Here is a 24,626-nt window from a genome sequence, read left to right on the forward strand (position 1 = left end):
ACCGGTCATCAGCTAACCTTTAGCTCGGAAAGCTCTCGCCAGTTCGAACAACGCGACTCTAACCAGAGCATAACGGACCTATTTATTTTTTACCCCCAGATTCCCACCGCAAACGGAACATTTTTCAGCTGGATCTTCACAACTAGCTATCTAGCTAAACCGCAACCCCGGATGATTACTCCTGGCTAGCGTTTCCACCCACTTAGCTTGAAGCTAGCCCGGCCAGAGCCCCTGTGCTACCAGCGTAGCATACTCCTGGGCTACAATACCCGGACCGACGACCGGTCTATCGATGTCACCGCATGAAGAGGAATAAACAGACTCACCCCATCGCGACGTCCCCCAAAGGCTAACTCTCTAGCCCTTGCTATCTCCTTGCTTGCTAATTCGGTCTGCTAACTGCTACCTTGTTTAGCCCCGGTCCGCTAACTGCTACCTTGTTTAGCCCCGGCCTACTAACTGTTAGCTTGTTAGCACAGGCCTGCTAACCGTCTGAATCGCCGCGTCCCAAACACTCACTGGACCCATATTTACTTTCTATCTCTTTTCGATTTTTAATTTGTTTATACCTTCCGGTAACCTGCCTCACCCAATGTGATACGGAATCGCTATTATTTTTAATTTTTAGAACACACTCAAGAACCTTCAGAAGCTAACCAGCTAACGAGCTATACAAGCTATTTAGTCATTGTTATTTTTTTTAACCTGGATAACACTCGCCAGTCCAGCTTCCCTGCCCCATCAACCGCTGCCCCCTGGACACTGATCACTTGGCTACATAGCTGATGCACGCTGGACTGTCCATTAATCACGGTACTCCATTCTGCTTGTTTATGTTTTATCTGTCGGCCCCCGTTGCCTAGTCAACGCCATTTTACCTGCTGTTGTTGTGCTAGCTGATTAGCTGTTGTTGTCTCACCTACTGTTTTAGCTAGCTTTCCCAATTCAACACCTGTGATTACTGTATGCCTCGCTGTATGTCTCTCTCAAATGTCAATATGCCTTGTATACTGTTGTTCAGGTTAGTTATCATTGTTTTAGTTCACAATGGAGCCCCTAGTTCCAGTCTTCATACCCCTGATACCTCCTTTGTCCCACCTCCCACACATGCGGTGACCTCACCCATTACAACCAGCATGTCCAGAGATACAACCTCTCTCATCATCATCCAGTGCCTGGGCTTACCTCCGCTGTACCCGCACCCCACCATACCCCTGTCTGCGCATTATGCCCTGAATATATTCTACCATGCCCAGAAACCTGCTCCTCTTATTCTCTGTCCCCAATGCTCTAGGCGACCAGTTTTGATAGCCTTTAGCCGCACACTCATACTACTCCTTCTCTGTTCCGCGGGTGATGTGGAGGTAAACCCAGGCCCTGCATGTCCCCAGGCACCCTCATTTGTTGACTTCTGTGATCGAAAAAGCCTTGGTTTCATGCATGTCAACATCAGAAGCCTCCTCCCTAAGTTTGTTTTACTCACTGCTTTAGCACACTCTGCTAACCCTGATGTCCTTGCCGTGTCTGAATCCGGGCTCAGGAAAGCCACCAAAAATTCAGAGATTTCCATACCCAACTATAACATCTTCCATCAAGATAGAACTGCCAAAGGGGGAGGAGTTGCAGTCTACTGCAGAGAGAGCCTGCAAAGTAATGTCATACTTTCCAGGTCCATACCCAAACAGTTCGAACTACTAATCTTAAAAATAACTCTCTCCAGAAATAAGTCTCTCACTGTTGCCGCCTGCAACCGACCCCCCTCAGCTCCCAGCTGTGCCCTGGACACCATTTGTGAATTGATTGCCCCCATCTAGCTTCAGAGTTTGTTCTGTTAGGTGACCTAAACTGGGATATGCTTAACACCCCGGCAGTCCTACAATCTAAGCTAGATGCCCTCAATCTCACACAAATCATCAAGGAACCCACCAGGTACAACCCTAACTCTGTAAACAAGGGCACCCTCATAGACGTCATCCTGACCAACTGGCCCTCCAAATACACCTCCGCTGTCTTCAACCAGGATCTCAGCGATCACTGCCTCATTGCCTGTATCCGCTACGGAGCCGCAGTCAAACGACCACCCCTCATCACTGTCAAACGCTCCCTAAAACACTTCTGTGAGCAGGCCTTTCTAATCGACCTAGCCCGGGTATCCTGGAAGGACATTGACCTCATCCCGTCAGTTGAGGATGTCATTCTTTAAAAGTAACTTCCTCACCATTTTAGATAAGCATGCTCCGTTCAAAAAATGCAGAACTAAGAACAGATACAGCCCTTGGTTCACTCCAGACCTGACTGCCCTCGACCAGCACAAAAACATCCTGTGACGGACTGCAATAGCATCGAATAGTCCCCGCAATATGCAACTGTTCAGGGAAGTCAGGAACCAATACACGCAGTCAGTCAGGAAAGCTAAGGCCAGCTTCTTCAGGCAGAAGTTTGCATCCTGTAGCTCCAACTCCAAAAAGTTCTGGGACACTGTGAAGTCCATGGAGAACAAGAGCACCTCCTCCCAGCTGCCCACTGCACTGAGGCTAGGTAACACGGTCACCACCGATAAATCCATGATTATCAAAAACTTCAACAAGCATTTCTCAACGGCTGGCCATGCCTTCCGCCTGGCTACTCCAACCTCGGCCAACAGCTCCGCCCCCCCCCGCAGATCCTCGCCCAAGCCTCTCCAGGTTCTCCTTTACCCAAATCCAGATAGCAGATCTTCTGAAAGAGCTGCAAAACCTGGACCCGTACAAATCAGCTGGGCTTGACAATCTGGACCCTCTATTTCTGAAACTATCCGCCGCCATTGTCGCAACCCCTATTACCAGCCTGTTCAATCTCTCTTTCATATCGTCTGAGATCCCCAAGGATTGGAAAGCTGCAGCAGTCATCCCCCTCTTCAAAGGGGGAGACACCCTGGACCCAAACTGTTACAGACCTATATCCATCCTACCCTGCCTATCTAAGGTCTTCGAAAGCCAAGTCAACAAACAAGGTCACTGACCATCTCGAATCCCACCGTACCTTCTCCGCTGTGCAATCTGGTTTCCGAGCCGGTCACGGGTGCACCTCAGCCACACTCAAGGTACTAAACGATATCATAACCGCCATCGATAAAAGACAGTACTGTGCAGCCGTCTTCATCGACCTTGCCAAGGCTTTCGACTCTGTCAATCACCATCTTCTTATCGGCAGACTCAGTAGCCTCGGTTTTTCGGATGACTGCCTTGCCTGATTCACCAATTACTTTGCAGACAGAGTTCAGTGTGTCAAATCGGAGAGCATGCTGTCCGGTCCTCTGGCAGTCTCTATGGGGGTGCCACAGGGTTCAATTCTCGGGCCGACTCTTTTCTCTGTATATATCAATGATGTTGCTCTTGCTGCGGGCGAATCCCTGATCCACCTCTATGCAGACGACACCATTCTATATACTTCCGGCCCGTCCTTGGACACTGTGCTATCTAACCTCCAAATGAGCTTCAATGCCATACAACACTCCTTCCGTGGCCTCCAACTGCTCTTAAACGCTTAAACCAAATGCATGCTTTTCAACCGATCGCTGCCTGCACCCGCATGCCCGACTAGCATCACCACCCTGGATGGTTCCGACCTTGAATATGTGGACATCTATAAGTACCTAGGTGTCTGGCTAGACTGTAAACTCTCCTTCCAGACTCATATCAAACATCTCCAATCGAAAATCAAATCAAGAGTCGGCTTTCTATTCCGCAACAAAGCCTCCTTCACTCACGCCGCCAAACTTACCCTAGTAAAACTGACTATCCTACCGATCCTCGACTTCGGTGATGTCATCTACAAAATTGCTTCCAACACTCTACTCAGCAAACTGGATGCAGTTTATCACATCCGTTTTGTCACTAAAGCACCTTATACCACCCACCACTGCGACTTGTATGCTCTAGTCGGCTGGCCCTCGCTACATATTCATCGCCAGACCCACTGGCTCCAGGTCATCTACAAGTCCATGCTAGGTAAAGCTCCGCCTTATCTCAGTTCACTGGTCACGATGGCAACACCCATCCGTAGCACGCGCTCCAGCAGGTGTATCTCACTGATCATCCCTAAAGCCGACACCTCATTTGGCCGCCTTTCGTTCCAGTACTCTGCTGCCTGTGACTGGAACGAATTGCAAAAGTCGCTGAAGACTTTTATCTCCCTCACCAACTTCAAACATCTGCTATCTGAGCAGCTAACCGATCGCTGCAGCTGTACATAGTCTATTGGTAAATAGCCCAAATAGCCCACCTCATCCCCATACTGTTTTTATTTATTTACTTTTCTGCTCTTTTGCACACCAATATCTGATCATTTATCACTCCAGTGTTAATCTGCAAAATTGTAATTATTCGCCTACATCCTCATGCCTTTTGCACACAATGTATATAGGCTCCCCTTTTTTTCTACTGTGTTATTGACTTGTTAATTGTTTACTCCATGTGTAACTCTGTGTTGTCTGTTCACACTACTATGCTTTATCTTGGCCAGGTCGCAGTTGCAAATGAGAACTTGTTCTCAACTAGCCTACCTGGTTAAATAAAGGTGAAATAAATAAAATACAATTTTTAGTGTGCATGTTCGTTGTCTATTAGGCTCAAGACACAGACAGACAGTCAGACAGTCAGACAGTCAGACAGACAGACAGACAGACAGACAGACAGACAGACAGACAGACTTCTGTCTATAGACTATTCTCAATGTTTACTACCAATTTATACAGACCAGAATATAATATAGGATTTCCCACAAATGTCTTGAAATTGATTTTGAATAGTGTGGTGTACAGAGAATGGTGTCACCATACCATTGACAGTAAGCTCTCAATAATATTTCTACTAGTTTTAATTAGCCTGTATACACACACACTAACTCTCTCTCTATCTCCACTGCAAGTGGCAAGATGTCCTCTAAACTCCAACGCATGTCCTTATTCCCCCCTGCTATCTCCCCTGGTCCCCGACACTCTCCCAGATAAAACACTGCAGCACTATGCTCCACAGGAGATATACCTCGTAAACTGAGATGAACATGACCATTACTCTGCAGCCCTCGCCACAACCTAACTCTGTTATTAACACAGTGGGACACAAATACATTACGTTACCCCTAGACACTGATCTTGGGTCAGGTTTCTGTTTAGCCTACTAATTGTTAAGTTCATGATTGGGGGAGGGGAAGCTGATCCTAGACCTGTGATTACCATATAGTCCCACTGGATTTCATTGAGAAAGTGGTGTAGGTTGGGGGTAATAAGGTTACAGGATCATATATATTCTAGTTCTGGAAGTATTCAATGGAAAGGATATACTGTAGGCTCAGGGTTCAAAGGTTAACATGATTAATAACTGTAGGCTCAGGGTTCAAGGGTTAACATTATTCATAGCTGTTGGTTCAGAGTTCAAAGGTTAACATGATTAATAGCTGTAGGGGCTCATGGTTCAAAGGTTAACATTATTCATAGCTGTTGGCTCAGAGTTTAAAGGTTAACATGATTAATATCTAAAGAGGCCACTGAATCTAACTACATGTAGATAGGCCTGCGGATCTGACCTTTCTCTTCTCTTTTTCCCAGGACTAAAGGTTCCGAAGCTTCTGCACATGTGCAATCACATTCTGCATGTGTATCTTTACCTCTACTTTAAGCACACATTACTGTGTGCCACCTTCCAGGGCATAAAATGAACACCCACCACCTGCGGGCAAGAATGTCCATCACCAGTCACGTTGGAGGGTGTTCAATTTGCAGGTCTCTACATCGCGAGTATTACGTTTATATTTGCGGATGTATTTATTTTTAAGTCAAGTATGAGAGCATGTGCGAGTTGCGATTCATAGCAGAAAAAATATGTTTTGTTTCATAGCTGCTAATCACACAAAGAAACACGAATCCTATATCCCACTTCACGCTGCAACACTGCCTGGCAGGTGAGCTGTGCACACTGAGTGATGTGATGACGGATTTATTTTTGGCCTAATTTACTCAATTATACAAAGAGAGACTTTGTTCTCCTGTTTTATGGCTATTTACATTGTTTTGTCCACAAGCACGGTTGTTTTTCAATTTTAGTTTGAGTCTGCTGCTTCAACGGATAGAGAAGAGACGCCATCTGCTTCCAGTCACACCCCAAATATCACACACAGAGACACTGACATGACTTGAGTGGCCCTGTTACCACGGTAACCTCCCGCCCTTAAAGGGGCAGCTAAACCTATTTGTCTCAACTGATATTTTGGTTAAAAGACTCAGGTCACAAAAAAATGTAATGAAATGTAGCAATATCCAACATTACTTGTTACTAATACATTTCTTGTGTAAGAAATATGACAAAGCAGGGTCATCAGTTTGTGTTTTGTGTATGTAATTATTATGCCAACCATTTGATCTCCATCAGTTTCATGTGGATATGCATTTACAGCCTCTTGAGTTATAAAGTGTTGTTTCCAAGTAGCCAACAGTGCTGCTTTGAATGACGTACTGTGAGTGCATTTGGTGATATTTGTAGCATTGCCTCTGTATTTAGCCTTTTGGCCACACGAGAGAAAAATGCGGTGGTGTTTTAGTCTTACAGTAATGTTATTTTATACTATTACATTCGGTTCTGTTATGTAGAATACTATCATTGTGTGACCTTGCAGACTTTGATCTAACTTTATTAAACAATCACCATTCACCAGAGCAGCCTGTTCTCTATGTGGAGAGCAGAGACTGCGTATGTAGAGAATAAACACATGTGCAGAACGTGATCCGCGATATGCACATTTGCAGAAGTTTTGGGCTATTTCGTCTGGGGAAAAGTCGGATCCTCAGCAACTCCGATGTAATATTGCTATGAGCTATCAATAACAGCTCTCATTGGCTCACAGATTTAGTTTATGGGTCCCTGATTGGCAGTTCATGATACTTCAGCCAATCGCAGTGTTCAAAATTGTAATTTCCTCCATCAGTGCTTATAGGTAAAGCAGGACATGCCAAGAGTGTGCAAAGCTGTCATCAAGGCAAAGGGTGGCAATTTGAAGAATCTCAAATATAAAATATATTTTGATTTGCTTAACACTTTTTTGGTTACTACATGATTCCATATGTGTCACGACTTCTACCGAAGTTGGTCCCTCTCCTTGTTCGGCGGTCGACGTCACCGGTTTTCTAGCCGCCACCGATCCACTTTTCATTTTCCATTTGTTTTGTCTTCATTGTACACACCTGGTTTCTATTCCCATAATTATATGTTCCTTATTTAACCCTCTGTGTCCCCCATGGTTTTGTACGTGTTTGTTCATTGTAAGTTGGTGTCGTATGTGAGCTTGATTATGTTCCTTCTTGGAATATTTGTTTTTTTGACTAAAGTTACGTTTATTACTCATCTCTGTATCCTGCGCCTGACACTGCCTTACCTTCTACACCTAGACACCTTACAATGTGTTATTTCATAGTTTTGATAGTACACATTAAAAATACCCTTGAATGAGTAGGTGTTCTAGAACTTTTGACCAGTAGTGTAATTTGCACTGCAAATTGATTAATTGGTTGATAAAACATGTTAATCAAAGTCAATTATAGCTGGTGGGAGTGCTCCATATTTCACTGTCCCTTTATTCCCACATAAGGCCAATACTCTGAAGGGCAGGAGATGACATGGGCATATGCCCATCACTGGGAATGGAGCCATGGGAACAGTGTGGTGCATGCAGGGATGCGCACAAGCACACACACACACATAAACACACACACACACACACACACTAGTATACTAGCAATAAATCTGAGCACACACACACACTAGTATACTAGCAATAAATCTGAGCACACACACACACAGGTTCAAATCCCCGAGCTGACAAGGTACAAAATCTGTCGTTCTGCCCCTGAACAGGCAGTTAACCCACTGTTCCTAGGCCGTCATTGAAAATAAGAATTTGTTCTTAACTGACTTGCCTAGTAAAATAAAGGTAAAAAATAAAAAAAATTAAAAAAAAATCTGAGCACACACACACACACACACACACACACACACACACACACACACACACACACACACACACACGACATAATGACTTTAGAGAAACTACTGCTAAAAGGTCCAATACATCATAACCAGGAAGAGAGAAAGAAAGACAGGAAGCGATGGGGTGAGACAGAGAAATAGAGCGAGTGTAGCCTGTGTCACTACCTGAGACTCCAGGTAAGTTAATTTTTGGACTTCTGTTAATGGAGTTAGACTCTCGTTAGGGTGACTCTGTATCAGCCTTGTGACTGTGTTCACTAACTCTGCTTTACAAACGTCCCATTGAGAATGACCTGGGCCTCACATCTTGCACTATTACACATTAAAGTAATTCCTTTAGAATTATCTACAGATGTTCAACTAACACATCCATTCATTTGGATGTCTACTGCAACAACTACATTTGTAGTTTTGTAGCTAAAGATAGTCGATTACATAATTCATGATTAGTAAGCATGTTAATGCATGTCAACAGAGTGAGTTAACCATTGACAAATCACATGGGCTGTCTGTTGGTCATCTGGGAATGTGTGAAACATCCGTAGAGGACAACACAGAAACAGTAATACCTCGTTATTTAACTCAAACTGGGTTTATGCGGAACAAATATTTGTTTCCTTAAGTGTGAGGCTATATGACTCTGTTCAAACTGCCCTTGACCCAATCTCTTCAAGTTAATAAATCACCTGTATAGTGTAACGCAAACAAGACACAGATATGCCCGGATCTAAAGAAACAAGACTAACAATGTTGTACTCCTTTTTCAGAAAAGTAATTACGTGAATGTGGAACTGCTCTAGGAAATATATATCTAGTTATGATCTAAGCCAGTGCAAACAACGGGACTCTGTCAATGCACTCAACTGTGGTTTATGGAAAAAGGGAAAGAGGGAGGGGGGGCAACAATCCAGCTTTGTGCAGTATAATGACTCTCGGTTCTTCTTTCAAATCATTAGTCTCCTTCCCTGTTGTCGCTCCCCTGAACCGAATGAAGGAGAAATGAAAGGATGTAAATGGATCATTAGAGTCCCTTTACGAGGCAGTCAACTACGAGGCAGTCAACTACGAGGCAGTCAGGGGAGAATGTGTTGACACCGCTGGATAAATAAATCCTATTCTCTAGATAGGGTCATGAAGGGAACCTATTGCCGACAGCAAATGGTGTCTTACTGGTTAGTTGACAGCTTTTGATTGATGTAGCTTGGAATAAAGTAAACAAGCAACATAACATTTGTCTTACTAACGATATGACAACTTTAAGGTCAAACAGATTGATCTCAGTAGAATACAGACAGCTGTCACATAGGGACTATACAGCAACACAGGTAGAAACGTAGTTGAGACATTAAAGGTAGTCTAGGAGCTCTGTTCTTTCCTCTGCTGTCCTCAGAACAGTTATAATGTACAACTCAAGTGTTGTTCCTCCAGGCCATGAGAGAATGAAAACAATGTTGACTTGGTCAATGACAGGTAAAGACTGTTCAGGGTCAAAGGTCCAAATAATGCTTTCTGTCTCTATAGACATGACAAACAGCATGTTGTTATTATGAAGGATTTGTGAGCGGCAAAGACTGTATGTGTGAGCGAGAGAGATAGAACGAGAAACAGAGAGCGAGAGAGATAGAACGAGAAACAGAGAGCGAGAGAGATAGAACGAGAAACAGAGAGCGAGAGAGATAGAACGACAAACAGAGAGCGAGAGAGATAGAACGAGAGAGTAATAGTGTGCGGGAACCACAGATGGCCGGTGGCAGGAAGCGCTGTGCTTCCCTGCACACGGCAGTAGGCAGGTAGCAAAAACCCAGTTCCCCCATTGCCTCCTGGGAGTTGATCTGTGTTCTGTGGGACCCGTCTGGCGTGGGGCCTGGATGTAGTGTAGCATTACCGCGGTGAAACACCATTTCAATACCACAGCGTAATTACCAACATACCACCTTAGCACTCCCGTCCCAACCTTTTTCATTTCCTTCTTTTCTACTTCGGCATAGGGCCGATGTTTTGTCCTTTTCAAGTATTCCTGAGAGAGAGAGCAACAGAGACACAGAGACAGGCAGAAAAAAGAAGGGAGGGCAGAGAAAAATGCTGGTTATTTTTCCGGCTCATTGCCCAGAAACGGCTGAGTAGGATTCTGCCTAGTGACTCACAGTAGAAAAATATTGAGGGATTGCGGTCTGATTTCTGTCTCGGAGGACTAAGCCTTCCCAGACTGCTTTGCTTTTTTTACTACTGTTCAGGGGCCTGTTGTGAGGGAGATTGGTAGGACATTGTTGCTCCCAGATGCTGATCTCAGGACAGTTTTGTGTTTTACCCCATAATGGTTAAGGTACAGACTTTGGGAGGGTACTGATCCTAGATCTGTGTGTATGAGTAATGACTGACTAGAGTGGGAGGGGCTGGAAGGGTTTTGTGGGGTCTACAACCCTCCACTCCATCCCTCTACCCCTTCATCCCTCTGTCCCCCACACAGACCATGGAAAACCCATTTAGAAACCAAATCTCATAATCAGGCATTCCCTCCCTCCCTCCCTCCCTCCCTCCCTCCCTCCCTCCCTCCCTCCCTCCCTCCCTCCCTCCCTCCCTCCCTCCCTCCCTCCCTCCCTCTCCCCCACTTTCCACTCCCTCATCCCTCCATACCCATCCCTCTCTAATCAATCCATTCTCTGTCATTTTTTCTCCTCTTCTCTCAATCACTTCGGTTCTTCCAAATCTCATAATCAGGCTTTCTCTCACTCCTTTTTTCCCTCCCTCACTCACTATTTCCCCTTCTTTCTCCCTTTCCCCCACTTTTCACTCCTTCATCCCTTCATACCCCTCTCTAATCAATCCATTCTCTAATTTTTCTCCTCTTCTCTCAATCACTTCTGTTCTTCCTCTTAACTATTGGTCCCTCCCTCAGTTAAATTAGATGAAATGTAATTTCCTTTAGGGGCCAGGGCTAATACACGCGTACGGGCGCGACCCATCGACACAAATTAGAGAAGACAGAGGCTGGCTGCACTACATAAAAAGTAGACAGTTAACAAGGTTATTGGAGCAGCAATTAGAGCTTCAATAAGCAGAAGGGCTTTGACAATGGCCTGTCTCTTCAGCTGTGGAAGATCCTACTTGTGGTTGGACAAAACGAGGAGTGAGTTTGCTAGCTATCTTCCTCGGGTTTTGAGTAGCACTCTCTCCCTTCCTCTCTCTGTCTCTCTTCCTCCCTCTCACTCGCTCTCCTCCTCTCCCTCTCACTCACCCGCTCTCCTCCTCTCCCTCTCTCAAATTGCTTTAATGGCATGAAATACAATTTGTAGATATTGCCAAAGCAGTATAGTGTTACAGCATTTCAGTAAATACAGTACAATGCAATGAGGATAATGAAATCCAGTTCATTTCAGCAGTAATAATTATAATGGTACATATAATCATGTATAGAGGTACAACACTACTGCTGTTGTATTGTGTAATCTTTGGTCGATACATTTAATTACATAAAAATAAGATCGAAAAATAGGAATAAATGATGGCTAATAAATAAACAACAAAATGTACATGGATGATGGTTCCACTATGTATTACTGTCAGTTATATACAATGTAAATGTTTCAGAGCATGAATAGTCATGTGATGTCCCTCAGGCTATGGCAATCATACACATATCGGGTAGTAATATTTAGGCTGTCTCCCTCATTAGTAAATGCACAGAAGTTTGGAGTTGATTGATCTTCTTGAAAAAAAGATGATCTTATTTGGGAGTATTTCTCACAGTAGAGGTCTTTATCTCCCCTGTCGTGCAGTGACCACATAGACACTCCTCTTTGGGTAGCCATGTCTTTTTGTGTCTCTATAGCCAATTGATGGTCTCTGAGCATGTATTTGTATATTTGCATGTATGTTTTGTATTTCTGGCAGAGTAGAGATATTCTGCCATTTTTTACTATCTTTTGAGGGCCAAATAGCAATTTAGTTTGTTATGGGTTTTTGTTTAATTTTCCCAATTTGTCAAATATGAGGTTTTAATTTCTGTAACAATTCCATTGATTTCCCTGTGTGTTTCGGGTAATAGGGTTGTGTAGTGTTTTTAACAGCTGACATAGGGGACTCTTTCAGCTTTCAGCTCTTGGTTTTCCAGTGTTTTGAATTTTAAGGATGTTTTGGTGATTGATTTCAAAATGGTGCCAACATTTTAGTATCCTTTATTAAATATTTACAATTAAAGGGAGTCTGCCAAGTTCTGCTCTGCATGCATTATTTTGTACTTTCTTTCGGATATTTAGGATAATTCTGCAGAATTCTGTATGTAGATCTTCTATTGGGGTTTTCTCCCAATGCTTATAATTGTAATTACAGGTTTGACCTCAAACCTCACTTCGAAATAGTCATTCACTGCCAGACCAAATCCACCACAGGCACTGATTTATTTTGTCCCAGGTAGAAGTACCATTTACCACGGTATTTCCACATTTGAAGGAGTGTCTGCTGCTCTGATTCCTGGCCTTGTTCTGGAAAATCACAACTTTGGTTTTCTGAGAGTTGATGTTGTTTGCTCGGGTGATGCCAAAGAATGTGAAGTTGTTCCTGTAGACCTTACTCCATTGGTGACAAAAGGGCAGGAATCTGACCTCATATTTGAGGGTGAGTCCAGCGGCTGCAGATCGGTCCAACACCACTTCTAGTTCGTTGATGTAGAAATTGAACAGGGTTGGACTCAAACTGCACACTTCTCACCCCTCACCCTTGTGCAAAAAAATATTTTATTGTTCAGTTTAATACTATATGTGTTGTTTGAATAAATAGATTTTATGATGCCGTATACCCCCAATGCTTGTTAAGAATTTGTTCTTAACTGACTTGCCTAGTTAAATAAAGGTTAAAAAAATCATGGCGATGTCATTTACAAAATAGCCTCCAATACCCTACTCAACAAATCGGATGCAGTCTATCACAGTGCAATCCATTTTGTCAGCAAAACCCCATATACTACCCACCATTGCGACCTGTACGCTCTCGTTGGCTGGCCCTCGCTTCATACTTGTCGCCAAACCCACAGGCTCCATGTCATCTACAAGACCCTGCTAGGTAAAGTCCCCACCTTATCTCAGCTCACTGGTCACCATAGCATCTCCCACCTGTAGCACACGCTCCAGCAGGTATATCTCTCGAGTCACCCCCAAAACCAATTCTTTCTTTGGCCGCCTCTCCTTCCAGTTCTCTGCTGCCAATAACTGGAACGAACTACAAAAATCTCTGAAACTGGAAACACTTATCTCCCTCACTAGCTTTAAGCACCAACTGTCAGAGCAGCTCACAGATTACTGCACCTGTACATAGCCCACCTATATTTTAGCCCAAACAACTACCTCTTTCCCTACTGTATTTAATTTATTTATTTAATTTGGACCTTTGCACCCCATTATTTTTATTTCTACTTTGCACATTCTTCCATTGCAAATCTACCATTCCAGTGTTTTACTTGCTATATTGTGTTTACTTTGCCACCATGGCTGTCACGCCTTGGTCTTAGTATTTTGTGTTTTTAGTTAATTAGTTGGTCAGCCCTCCGGTAGCAGCTCCCCGCACCAGGCTTCCTGTGCGTGTCCTCGGCCCAATACCACCAGTGCCAGCACCACGCATCAGGCCTACAGTGCGCCTCGCCTCTCCTGCGCTGTCGGAGCCTTTCTCCTCTCCTGCGCTGCCGGAGCCTCCCGCCTGTTCAGCGCTTCTAGAGCATTCCTCCTCTACAGCGCTGCTGGAGTCTCCTGTCTGTTCAGCGCTATCAGAGCCTTTCTCCTCTCCTGCGCTGTCTGAGTCTCCCGCCTGTTCAGCGCTTCTAGAGCCTTCCTCCTCTACAGCGCAGCCGGAACCTCCTGCCTGATCGGAGCAGCCTGAGCTGCCAGTCTGCATGGAGCAGCCAGAGCTGCCAGTCTGCATGGAGCTGCCAGTCTGTATGGAGCTGCCTATCTGCATGGAGCTGTCAGGTATGAGGAAGCAGCACGGCGACATGGATGGAAGCCCGGGAATCAGCCCCCAAAATTTCTTGGGGGGGGCGCTTTCAGGGAGTATGGCTACGCCAGGTAGGAGAACTGCGCAAACTTCCTGTGCTTACCGGGGGGCTAGAGAGACCGGGCAGGCACTGTGTTATGCAGTGGTGCGCACGGTGTCCCCAGTGCGGGTACATAGCCCGGTGCGGTATATTTCAGCTCCGCGTATCGGCCGGGCTAGATTGAGCGTCGAGCCAAAAGCCATGAAGCCGGCTCTACGCATCTGGTCCCCAGTGCGTCTCCTTGGGCCGGCTTACATGGCACCAGCCTTGCGCTCGGTGTCTCTGGTTCGCCTACATAGCCCAGTGCGGGCTATTCCACCTCGCCACACTGGCAGGGCAACCGAGAGTATTCAACTGGGTAAGGTTGGGCAGGCTCGGTGCTCAAGAGCTCCAGTGCGCCTGCACGGTCCGGTCTATCCAGTACCACCTCCACACCCAGCCCTCTGGTAGCAGCTCCCCGCACCAGGCTTCCTGTGCGTGTCCTCGGCCCAATACCACCAGTGCCAGCACCACGCATCAGGCCTACAGTGCGCCTCGCCTCTCCTGCGCTGTCGGAGCCTTTCTCCTCTCCTGCGCTGCCGGAGCCTCCCGCCTGTTCAGCGCTTCTAGAGCCTTCCTCCTCTACAGCGCTGCTGGAGTCTCCTGTCTGTTCAGCGCTATCAGAGCCTTTCTCCTCTCCTGCGCTGTCGGAGTCTCCCGCCTGTTTAGCGCTTCTAGAGCCTTCCTCCTCTACAGCGCAGCCGGAGCCTCCTGCCTGATCGGAGCAGCCTGAGCTGCCAGTCTGCATGGAGCAGCCAGAGCTGCCAGTCTGCATGGAGCTGCCAGTCTGCATGGAGCTGCCAGTCTGCATGGAGCTGCCAGTCTGCAAGGAGCTGCCAGTCTGCAAGGAGCTGCCAGTCTGCAATGAGCTGCCAGTCTGCATGGAGCTTCCTATCTGCATGGAGCTGTCAGTCTGCATGGAGTTGCCAGTCTGCAAGGAGCTGCCAGTCTGCATGGAGCTGCCAGTCTGCAAGGAGTTGCCAGTCTGTATGGAGTTGCCAGTCTGCATGGAGTTGCCAGTCTGCATGGAGCTGCCAGTCTGCAAGGAGCTGCCAGTCTGCAAGGAGCTGCCAGTCGGCAAGGAGCTGCCAAAGCTGTTAGTCTGCATGGAACAGTCAGAGCTGTCAGTCTGCAAGAAGCCGCCAGAGCTGTCAATCTGCATGGAGCAGCCAGAGCCGCCAGTCAGCATGGAGCAGCCAGAGCCGTCAGTCAGCATGAAGCAGCCAGAGCCATCAGTCTGCCAGGATCCGCCAGTCAGCCAGACTCTTCCAGATCTGCCAGTCAGCCAGACTCTTCCAGATCTGCCAGTCAGCCAGACTCTTCCAGATCTGCCAGTCTGCCAGACTCTTCCAGATCTGCCAGTCGACCAGACTCTTCCAGATCTGCCAGTCGACCAGACTCTTCCAGATCTGCTAGTCGACCAGACTCTTCCAGATCTGCTTGTCAACCAGACTCTTCCAGATCTGCTAGTCAACCAGACTCTTCCAGATCCGCTAGTCAACCAGACTCTTCCAGATCCGCGAGTCAACCAGACTCTTCCAGATCCGCCAGTCAGCCAGGATCTGCCAGAACTGCCAGCCAGCCAGGATCTGCCGGATTCAACTGCCTGGCTGGACTTTCTCTCAGTGCTGGGCTTCCTTTCAGTGCTGGGCTTCCTCTCAGTGCTGGGCTTCCTCTGTTCCAAGCTGCCCCTCTGTCCCGAGCTGCCCCTCTGTCCCGAGCTGCCCCTCTGTCCCGAGCTGCCCCTCTGTCCCAAGCTGCCCCTCTGTCCCAAGCTGCCCCTCTGTCTCGAGCTGCCCTTCTGTCCCGAGCTGCCCTTCTGTCCCGAGCTGCCCCTCTGTCTCGAGCTACCCCTCAGTCCAGTGGGGTTCTGGGTGAGGACTACTAGGCCATGGTCGGCGGCGAGGGTGGATTATCCCAGGACGCGTAGGGGAGGAACTATGACATTAATGGAGTGGGGTCCACGTCCCGAGCCGGAACTGACAGCATGGACAGACGCCCACCCGGACCCTCCCTATGGTTTTGAGGTGCGTCCGGGAGTCTGCACCTTAGGGGGGTGGTTCTGTCACGCCTTGGTCTTAGTATTTTGTGTTTTTAGTTAATTAGTTGGTCAGGCCAGGGTGTGACATGGGTTTATGTTATTGTGTTGTCGTATTGTTTTTTTTTGTAGGCATTGGGATTGTGGTTGATTAGGGGTGTGTTTAGTTTAGGTTTGGCTGCCTGAGGCGATTCTCAATCAGAGTCAGGTGATTCTTGTTGTCTCTGATGGGGAACCGTATTTAGGTAGCCTGGGTTTCACTGTGTATTTCGTGGGTGATTGTTCCTGTCTCTGTGTAGTGTTCACCAGATAGGCTGTAATAGGTTTCACGTTCCGTTTGTTGTTTTTTTGTATTTATAAGTTATTTCATGTACCGCGATTCATTCATTAAAAAACATGAGTAACCAACACGCTGCATTTCGGTCCGACTCTCTTTCGACAAACGAAGAATGCCGTTACAATGGCCTTTTTTTGCCTTTACCTCCCTTATCTCACCTCATTTGCTCACGTCGTATATAGACTTGTTGATACTGTATTATTGACCGTATGTTTGTTTTACTCCATGTGTTACTCCCTGTCGTTGTATGTGTCGAACTGCTTTGCTTTATCTTGGCCAGGTTGCAATTGTAAATGAGAACTTGTTCTCAACTTGCCTACCTGGTTAAATAAAGGTGAAATAAAAAAAATAAAAAAAATCATTCCATATAGAATCAAAATAATTCTTAAAATCAACAAAACATGCAAATACTTCTCCTCTGCTATTCTGATGAACATGCTGGTTTGTTAGTAATGTGTGTATGCGGGCTGTTGTTCTGTGTTTGGTTAGAAAGTCAATTCATTTTTTGCTGAAAGCCTTATGTTGTCAGGGGAGGGTCTGTATTTGTTCATTGAGAACATACAGCAGAACAGTTTCCCCATGTTTCTGGTGACAAATAGTCCCCTATAACTCTCTCTCCCTCACTTCTGCAATGCTCTGCCTCTCAGCTGGCTCTACCAAGTGGTCAGACGGTGAGAAGGAGCAGGCGGTGGTTAGAGCTACCTCTCTCTTCCCCCCCTCTCCCCCTTTCGTTCCCTCTTCCTCTCTCTTCATTTCTGAGATGACAGAGGCAGTTAACTATGAGAGGAAGGAGTTCTCGTGAAGAGTCCCCTCTAGACACTAACTGGACACTATAATGAGTGAGGGAGGGAGGGCGGGACAGAGAGAGAGAATGACAGAGAGATGTGGACAGAGGGAGAGAGAGAGATAAAGAGAGGGGATAAGAGTATTACGTGGAGAAGAAGAAAACAGGATGGGTGATTGATGAAAAAGGAAACAAGAGGAGAATAAAGGACAGTATGTATTCAGCCGTCACAAAGTCCCCCAAAAACAGGCTACTACACACTATGTGTGTGTGTGTGTGTGTGTGTGTGTGTGTGTGTGTGTGTGTGTGTGTGTGTGTGTGTGTGTGTGTGTGTGTGTGTGTGTGTGTGTGTGCGCCATTATCGTTCTCGGTTCATTAACCAAGCAAGAGCTTAGCGGGGATTGGTGGAGACTCTGATAAGATTATCAGACTAAAGCTGTGGCGAGTAGATTAGGGTACAGTACAGTTCACAGGTTAAATGCTCTCACTTCAATTAACCTGGACCTGCATAAACCCTACATGACACCTACAAAACCATACATACAGCCTACATAAACCCTACATGAAACCTACAAAACTATACATACAGCCTACATAAACCCTACATGACACCTACAAAACCATACATACAGCCTGCATAAACCCTACATGAAACCTACAAAACTATACATACAGCCTACATAAACCCTACATGACACCTACAAAACCATACATACAGCCTACATAAACCCTACGTGACACCTACAAAACCATACATACAGCCTACATAAACCCTACATGACACCTACAAAACCATACATACAGCCTACATAAACCCTACATGACACCTACAAAACCATACATACAGACTACATAAACCCTAAATGACACCTACAAAACCATACATACAGCCTACATAAACCCTACATGACACCTACAAAACCATACATACAGCCTACATAACCCCTACATGACACCTACAAAACCATACATACAGCCTACATAAACCCTACATGACACCTACAAAACCATACATACAGCCTACATAACCCCTACATGACACCTACAAAACCATGCATACACCCTACATGAACCCTACATGACACCAACAAAACCATACATCCATCCTACATAAACCCTACATGACACCGACAAAACCATACATCCACCCTACATAAACCCTACATGACACCTACAAAACCATACATACACCCTACATAAACCCTACATGACACCGACAAAACCATACATCCACCCTACATAAACCCTACATGACACCTACAAAACCATACATCTACCCTACATAAACCCTACATGACACCGACAAAACCATACATCCACCCTACATAAACCCTACATGACACCTACAAAACCATACATCCACCCTACATAAACCCTACATGACACCGACAAAACCATACATCCACCCTACATAAACCCTACATGACACCTACAAAACCATACATACACTCTACATAAACCCTACATGACACCTACAAAACTATACATACAGCCTGCATAAACCCTACATGACACCTACAAAACCATACATCCAGCCTACGTAACCTGTAGTTGCCTGTTCCTCCATAGCAAAGTCTGACCCAAAGCTATGAACCCTTCCAACCCTGATCCTTGAGGTCTACAGTGTGTTGTGGTGGCAGAATTTGGGGTAATCTGTTGTCGCTTCTCAAGGTTTACTGTGCTGTGTTGAACTGTGATGAACTGAATTTCATACACTCCCAGCACTAACATACTTAATCATAGAGATTTGTCCAACCAGGAAACCACAGACATACACTATTGTGGAAGACACCAATGAAGTAAGTGTGCCCTGCACCAAAAATAACTGGACACAGCAGTAGATTGCACATCAAGTAGTGGACACAGAAATGTCAAGGGTAATTGTCAACCTATGTTCAGCACGGTGAGAAACTCACCGAGCCACATGCTGGTATTTTGTGGCGATTATACATTTGAAGACTTTTTGCTGGCTCCGTATACTCCTCCTCTGTAATAAAATGTACTTCGTAATTTCATTATACCTATGCTGCCGTCTTTAATAGCATTCTTAAGTGCCAAGCGATTGGCTACCTTTCTCGTATCCCCGTAACCCCCTGTGAGTGTATCATTGCAGCCAAACTTGAGTCTAAAATTGGCAACACATAACCAAGTCCAAAACTCTATCGTTGTCTCTTTCTGTCATCACCCCCACACAGTGGCTTTGTGGTACGACTGCAGTGCCCCATCCCGCACTTTCGAATAGGACCTATCCATCCCACATATTTACATAGAGGGGGTCAACCAAGCATGACAGCTACATATTTTAATGGGAGCAGTCCGGTTTTACATGCTGGTTGCAGGTGAAATTGGCTCGACTGGCACCGAAGCTCTCTCGCTACCCACCTGCTACTCTGGCAAACAACAGCGCGACTCTACGAACCGGAGACAGAGAGGGCGCGCTTCCCAAATGGAAATGCCTGGAACCTGATCTAATGGTGATGGGGTATCTCTTAACAGCTCGGTGGCGGCCATAGCAGCTCCAAGGAGACATGTTTTAAATACACTCAATTACAGTTGTTGATAGAGCAATAGGGGTGGAATTAGGGTTCAGTGCCCCATAATGGGCCTGGTTATCATGTCAGTCATTGCACTGATTGTTTTAACCTAACGGAAGGCCTTTGAGGTAAAGGTTGAAAGGAGCTGCATTGGGTGGCATGGGGTAACATGAGGCAATAGCTGAAAGGGACTGACAATCTCACCCATGAAGGGGTCACCAAACCCTGTTTCCCCATCACATCACCACATGTATCAGAACCGTAATACAACAGGGACTTGCAGCATGTAAGGAAGAAAGAATTAGCCTTTATTTTTATAGTCCGCTTCGATACAATCAATAAACAAACCACAAATTAGCGGTTCCAAATGTCAACTTACAGCACAACAGGAAATGATCAAATATCACAGGTGCATTGTTTCCCGCCCAATCTGAGTCCATCGGAGTCAAACTAAATCCACTCGGAGTGATAAGCAGCGACTGCCTGGCAGCTCAAGACAAACTCCATCTTTCTCCAATGAGGACCCCCCACTGGCTTCCTAAAGTGGTGTCTGTCATTCCCTCAAACTGTCAGCGCTCCTTAGGCCTGGCATCAACCAAACATAACGAATGGGTGAAACTCTCCTCCTTATATTGTAGATAGAATATACAACTGAACATAAAGAAAAGCTATTTTCCCAAATTCAACAACTGTACCTTACCTGATCTTACCTTACTGTACACATTCAACAACTGTACCTTACCTGATCTTACCTTACTGTACACATTCAACAACTGTACCTTACCTGATCTTACCTTACTGTACAAATTCAACAACTGTACCTTACCTGATCTTACCTTACTGTACAAATTCAACAACTGTACCTTACCTGATCTTACCTTACTGTACACATTCAACAACTGTACCTTACCTGATCTTACCTTACTGTACACATTCAACAACTGTACCTTACCTGATCTTACCTTACTGTACAAATTCTTGAAGTTACAGACTCTAAAGGTCTTTGCATTTAGCTTCCTCTACCCATTCCATTAACCAAAATACTCCCATGACAGCTTAAGTGTATCATTTGCCCTTTTGAAAAATGGGTGTTTACGTATACATCCCATTCATTAGCTTACTTTTGACCCCTCTCGTTTGTGATTATTAAACTCTTTCCACTGCTTTTCCCTAAGCAGTAAAGACTTGCTTGTTCATTACACCTTTCCCATTCCATAATTAGTCCACCATTTTGAATTTAATCTACAGGGAGCGGTAACGTAAACATACATAGTCTATAAGTGGTGCTAATCAACCAAAGAGGACTAGAGAGTGGGAGGAAAATACATTAGGGAGGATGTCAAACTCAATTTCCCAGAATTCCCACAGGGAGCCACAGGGGCAGATGAATGGGCCTGGGCGTAATAGGTCTACTTTCTGTTTACTGTTTGTTGTTTGTACTCTCCTCAGAGACAGAATAAACAAACCAAGCAGTGTGAATACAGTGTAAGACGAATGCATGCTCAGACAAACGCTAAAAAGGAAAATAGTTGTTCTTTTCAAAAAGGTGAGTAAGCTAGATCTGCTTGTTTCGGGCAGTGGGTTGTCTGTGGAGAAATCCATCGCTGTGTTGTTTTGTATCAAAGGGGTTTGTTGTTGTCTTAATTACGACTAATGTGTGTTTTCCTTTCTGACCCATTATGTTAAATGGAGCTTGAAAAGGCCTGACAAGGCAGTTTGTTCTGTTCTTTTTCACTTCCTGAGGTCAGAGAGTTTGTTGGGCATACCCTGGGACAGTACATTTAGTTGGGCTGCTGTGACACAGAGAAGGAAACTACACTTCCCTTTTGACGGGATGCCATTGTCATAAGCTCTCACTGCAGAGACTGACTGACAGACAGACAGCACCCGTTTTCACTAGAGCGTGCAAGGCTGTGGGCTGACCATGCGTGAAGGACCATACAGCTTCACACACACGACTGTGACTGTGTGCGTGTGTGTGTGTGTGTGTGTGCGTGCGTGCGTGCGTGTGTGCGTGTGTGAGGCCGAAGTTTTATTTATACAACCTTGACAGACAGAGGGATCAGACAGGGAGGCTGGGAATTGATGTTGATGCAAGAAATCCTTATTCTCTATAGTGTGATGATTGTTTCTTGAATTGATGACGTGAGCTCTCTCCCTCTCTCTCTCTCCTTCTCCACTTAAACATAGTGTCAAGAGGGTGTGTGGACACACAGATAAGCACAATTAGGAGCACAGCCAACAGTGTGTGTGTGTGTGTGTGTGTGTGTGTGTGTGTGTGTGTGTGTGTGTGTGTGTGTGTGTGTGTGTGTGTGTGTGTGTGTGTGTGTGTGTGTGTGTGTGTGTGTGTGTGTGTGTGTGTGTGTGTGTGTGTGTGTGTGTGTGTGTGCGCGTGTATGTGAGGCCGAAGTTTTATTTATACAACCTTGACAGACAGAAGGATCAGACAGGGAGGCTGGGAATTGATGTTGATGCAAGAAATCCTTATTCTCTATAGTGTGATGATTGTTTCTTGAATTGATGACGTGAGCTCTCTCCCTCTCTCCCTCTCCCTCCCTCTCCACTTAAACATAGTGTCAAGAGGGTGTGTGGACACACAGATAAGCACAATTAGGAGCACAGCCAACACTGCCGTAGTAGCAGCCAGCATCCCCCATTCATTATAAGGTTGATATTCAATCAAACTCTGGAACCACATTCCGGGGATATCATAATTGTTGCACCAGAATAATGAACATTCGGATTCTTTCACTCAGCCAAACAAAGGTTTAACAATATATGTAAAAAAAAAACACACACAACAACAAAAAACTTGTTTTGCATTGAGTATTCCGCCAGTCAACACCAGGGAGGCAGTTAAGCACAGTCCCAAGCCGTATTCTCTGTGTGACTGGATGGTGTAATACCTCCTACTGATCTGCAGACCAAAGGACCGACCATTAACCAGGGCAACAACATTATAGGCCGATCCCAACCGTCTCTTAAGCCCTGTTTATGGCCCATAATCTCTTTATCTATGGTTGGAACCACAGATACTGACAGAGAGATGAGCAGAGAGAGAGAGAGAGAGAGAGAGAGAGAGAGAGAGAGAGAGAGAGAGAGAGAGAGAGAGAGAGAGAGAGAGATGGGCAGAGAGGGAGAGAGAGAGAGAGAGAGAGAGAGAGAGAGAGAGAGAGAGAAGAGAGAGAGAGATAGAGAAACAGAGAGAGAGAAAGAGAGAGAGAGAGAGAGAGAGAGAGAAAGAGAGCGAGAGAGAGAGAGAGAGAGAGAGAGAAAGAGAGCGAGAGAGAGAGAGAGAGAAAGAGAGAGAGAGAGAGAGAGAAAGAAAGAGAAAGAGAGAGAGAGCCCATTAGCCACTCTTCTCCAGGAAAATCCCTTTGTCCCCCCCTTTGTCCCCCTCTCATCCCTCATATTGGAAAAGCTAGCGAGTCATTTGCTCCCTGTTCCTGCCGCTTTCGGACCACTCTGGCAACAGATGTGTCTGTATCCCGCCGATTAAGAGCACAGTGCTGGTTGTGTGAGAGAGAAAAAAGAAGGTCAACATTGGGCAGGAAAAGATTTACAGGCTATTAGTATGGACTTACACAAACACAAACTCAGCAGGGGAAAGGGCTCATAACAAAGTGGCAAAAACATGATGGGATAAACAACTGGGCCAATACCAGTAGCATAAGTACATCAATCCCCAGACCTCTAATGGTCAGTACGTCATAGAAACTGTGTAACGGCATTCTTCGTTTGTTGCAAGAGAGTCGGACCGAAATGCAGCGTGTTGGTTACTCATGGTGTTTAATGAAACAAATGACGAATACATGAAAATACTGAGACAAAATACAAAACAACAGAACGGAACGTGAAACCTAAGTACAGCCTATCTGGTGAAACTACACAGAGACAGGAACAATCACCCACGAAATACACAGTGAAACCCAGGCTACCTAAATACGGTTCCCAATCAGAGACAACAAGAATCACCTAACTCTGATTGAGAACCGCCTCAGGCAGCCAAACCTAAACTAAACACACCCCTAATCAACTACAATCCCAATGCCTACAAAACCCCCAATACGACAAAACAATAACATAAACCCATGTCACACCCTGGCCTGACCAACTAATTAACTAAAACACAAAATACTAAGACCAAGGCGTGACAAACTGGGCCATTGAGCCACGAGACCTTTGACCCACATCAGGCACCCCTAACTGATGACTTCCTAATATGGATTCCATACAAGAAAACAACTGTGTCGTAGTTAAGATATAAAAACATAAATCAAACTATTTGGACATCTCGCTGCTCAGAACCCATATGGATTGTGATCCAATAACTCAGAACTGTTGTGTAACTCAATAAGCTACTGTATGTTTGGTATGGGGAACCACAATCAACTGAGATAAGCAGTCCACCCAGTCTGGGTCACACCCTTCCCGGTACAGATACAGACTGGGACTCCCAGCAACCACCAGACATGTATACTGAGGGCCCACTCTGGAGGGCATTCACATTGGTCAATATATTCCAGTCATTACAGTTGAGGTCAGTTACAGGCCAAACTATAGGGGAACGATAGCAGTAAGTCAATGGTGAGGGACTGTTATATTGTCCATGTTATTCTGCTGTGATGAAGTCTCTGTGTGTGGTGTGTTGTAATAGATGTGTGTGGTGTGTCGTAATAGATGTGTGTGGTGTGTCGTAATAGATGTGTGTGGCGTGTCGTAATAGATGTGTGTGGTGTGTTGTAATAGATGTGTGTGGTGTGTTGTAATAATAGATGTGTGTGGTGTGTTGTAATAGATGTGTGTGGTGTGTTGTAATATATGTGTGTGGTGTGTTGTAATATATGTGTGTGG

The 24,626-nt window shown here is 45.5% G+C and overlaps 1 protein-coding gene across 2 annotated transcripts in view; it reads right to left on the bottom strand.

The window, feature by feature from the left end:
* LOC135526480 (alpha-1,3-mannosyl-glycoprotein 4-beta-N-acetylglucosaminyltransferase B) overlaps positions 1–24,626 on the bottom strand; it is a 175,543-nt gene that overhangs the window by 109,235 nt on the left and 41,682 nt on the right. The window contains exon 2 of one of the 2 annotated variants that reach the window (XM_064954881.1): positions 9,973–10,035. The exons of the other annotated variant lie outside the window; for it this stretch is intronic. Coding sequence (XP_064810953.1) covers positions 9,973–10,035 — 63 coding nt within the window. The remainder of the gene's footprint in view (positions 1–9,972; positions 10,036–24,626) is intronic. 2 annotated transcript variants of the gene reach the window in all.

Source organism: Oncorhynchus masou, chromosome 32, assembly GCF_036934945.1.
Source record: "Oncorhynchus masou masou isolate Uvic2021 chromosome 32, UVic_Omas_1.1, whole genome shotgun sequence".
Classification (NCBI taxonomy): Eukaryota; Metazoa; Chordata; class Actinopteri; order Salmoniformes; family Salmonidae; genus Oncorhynchus; species Oncorhynchus masou.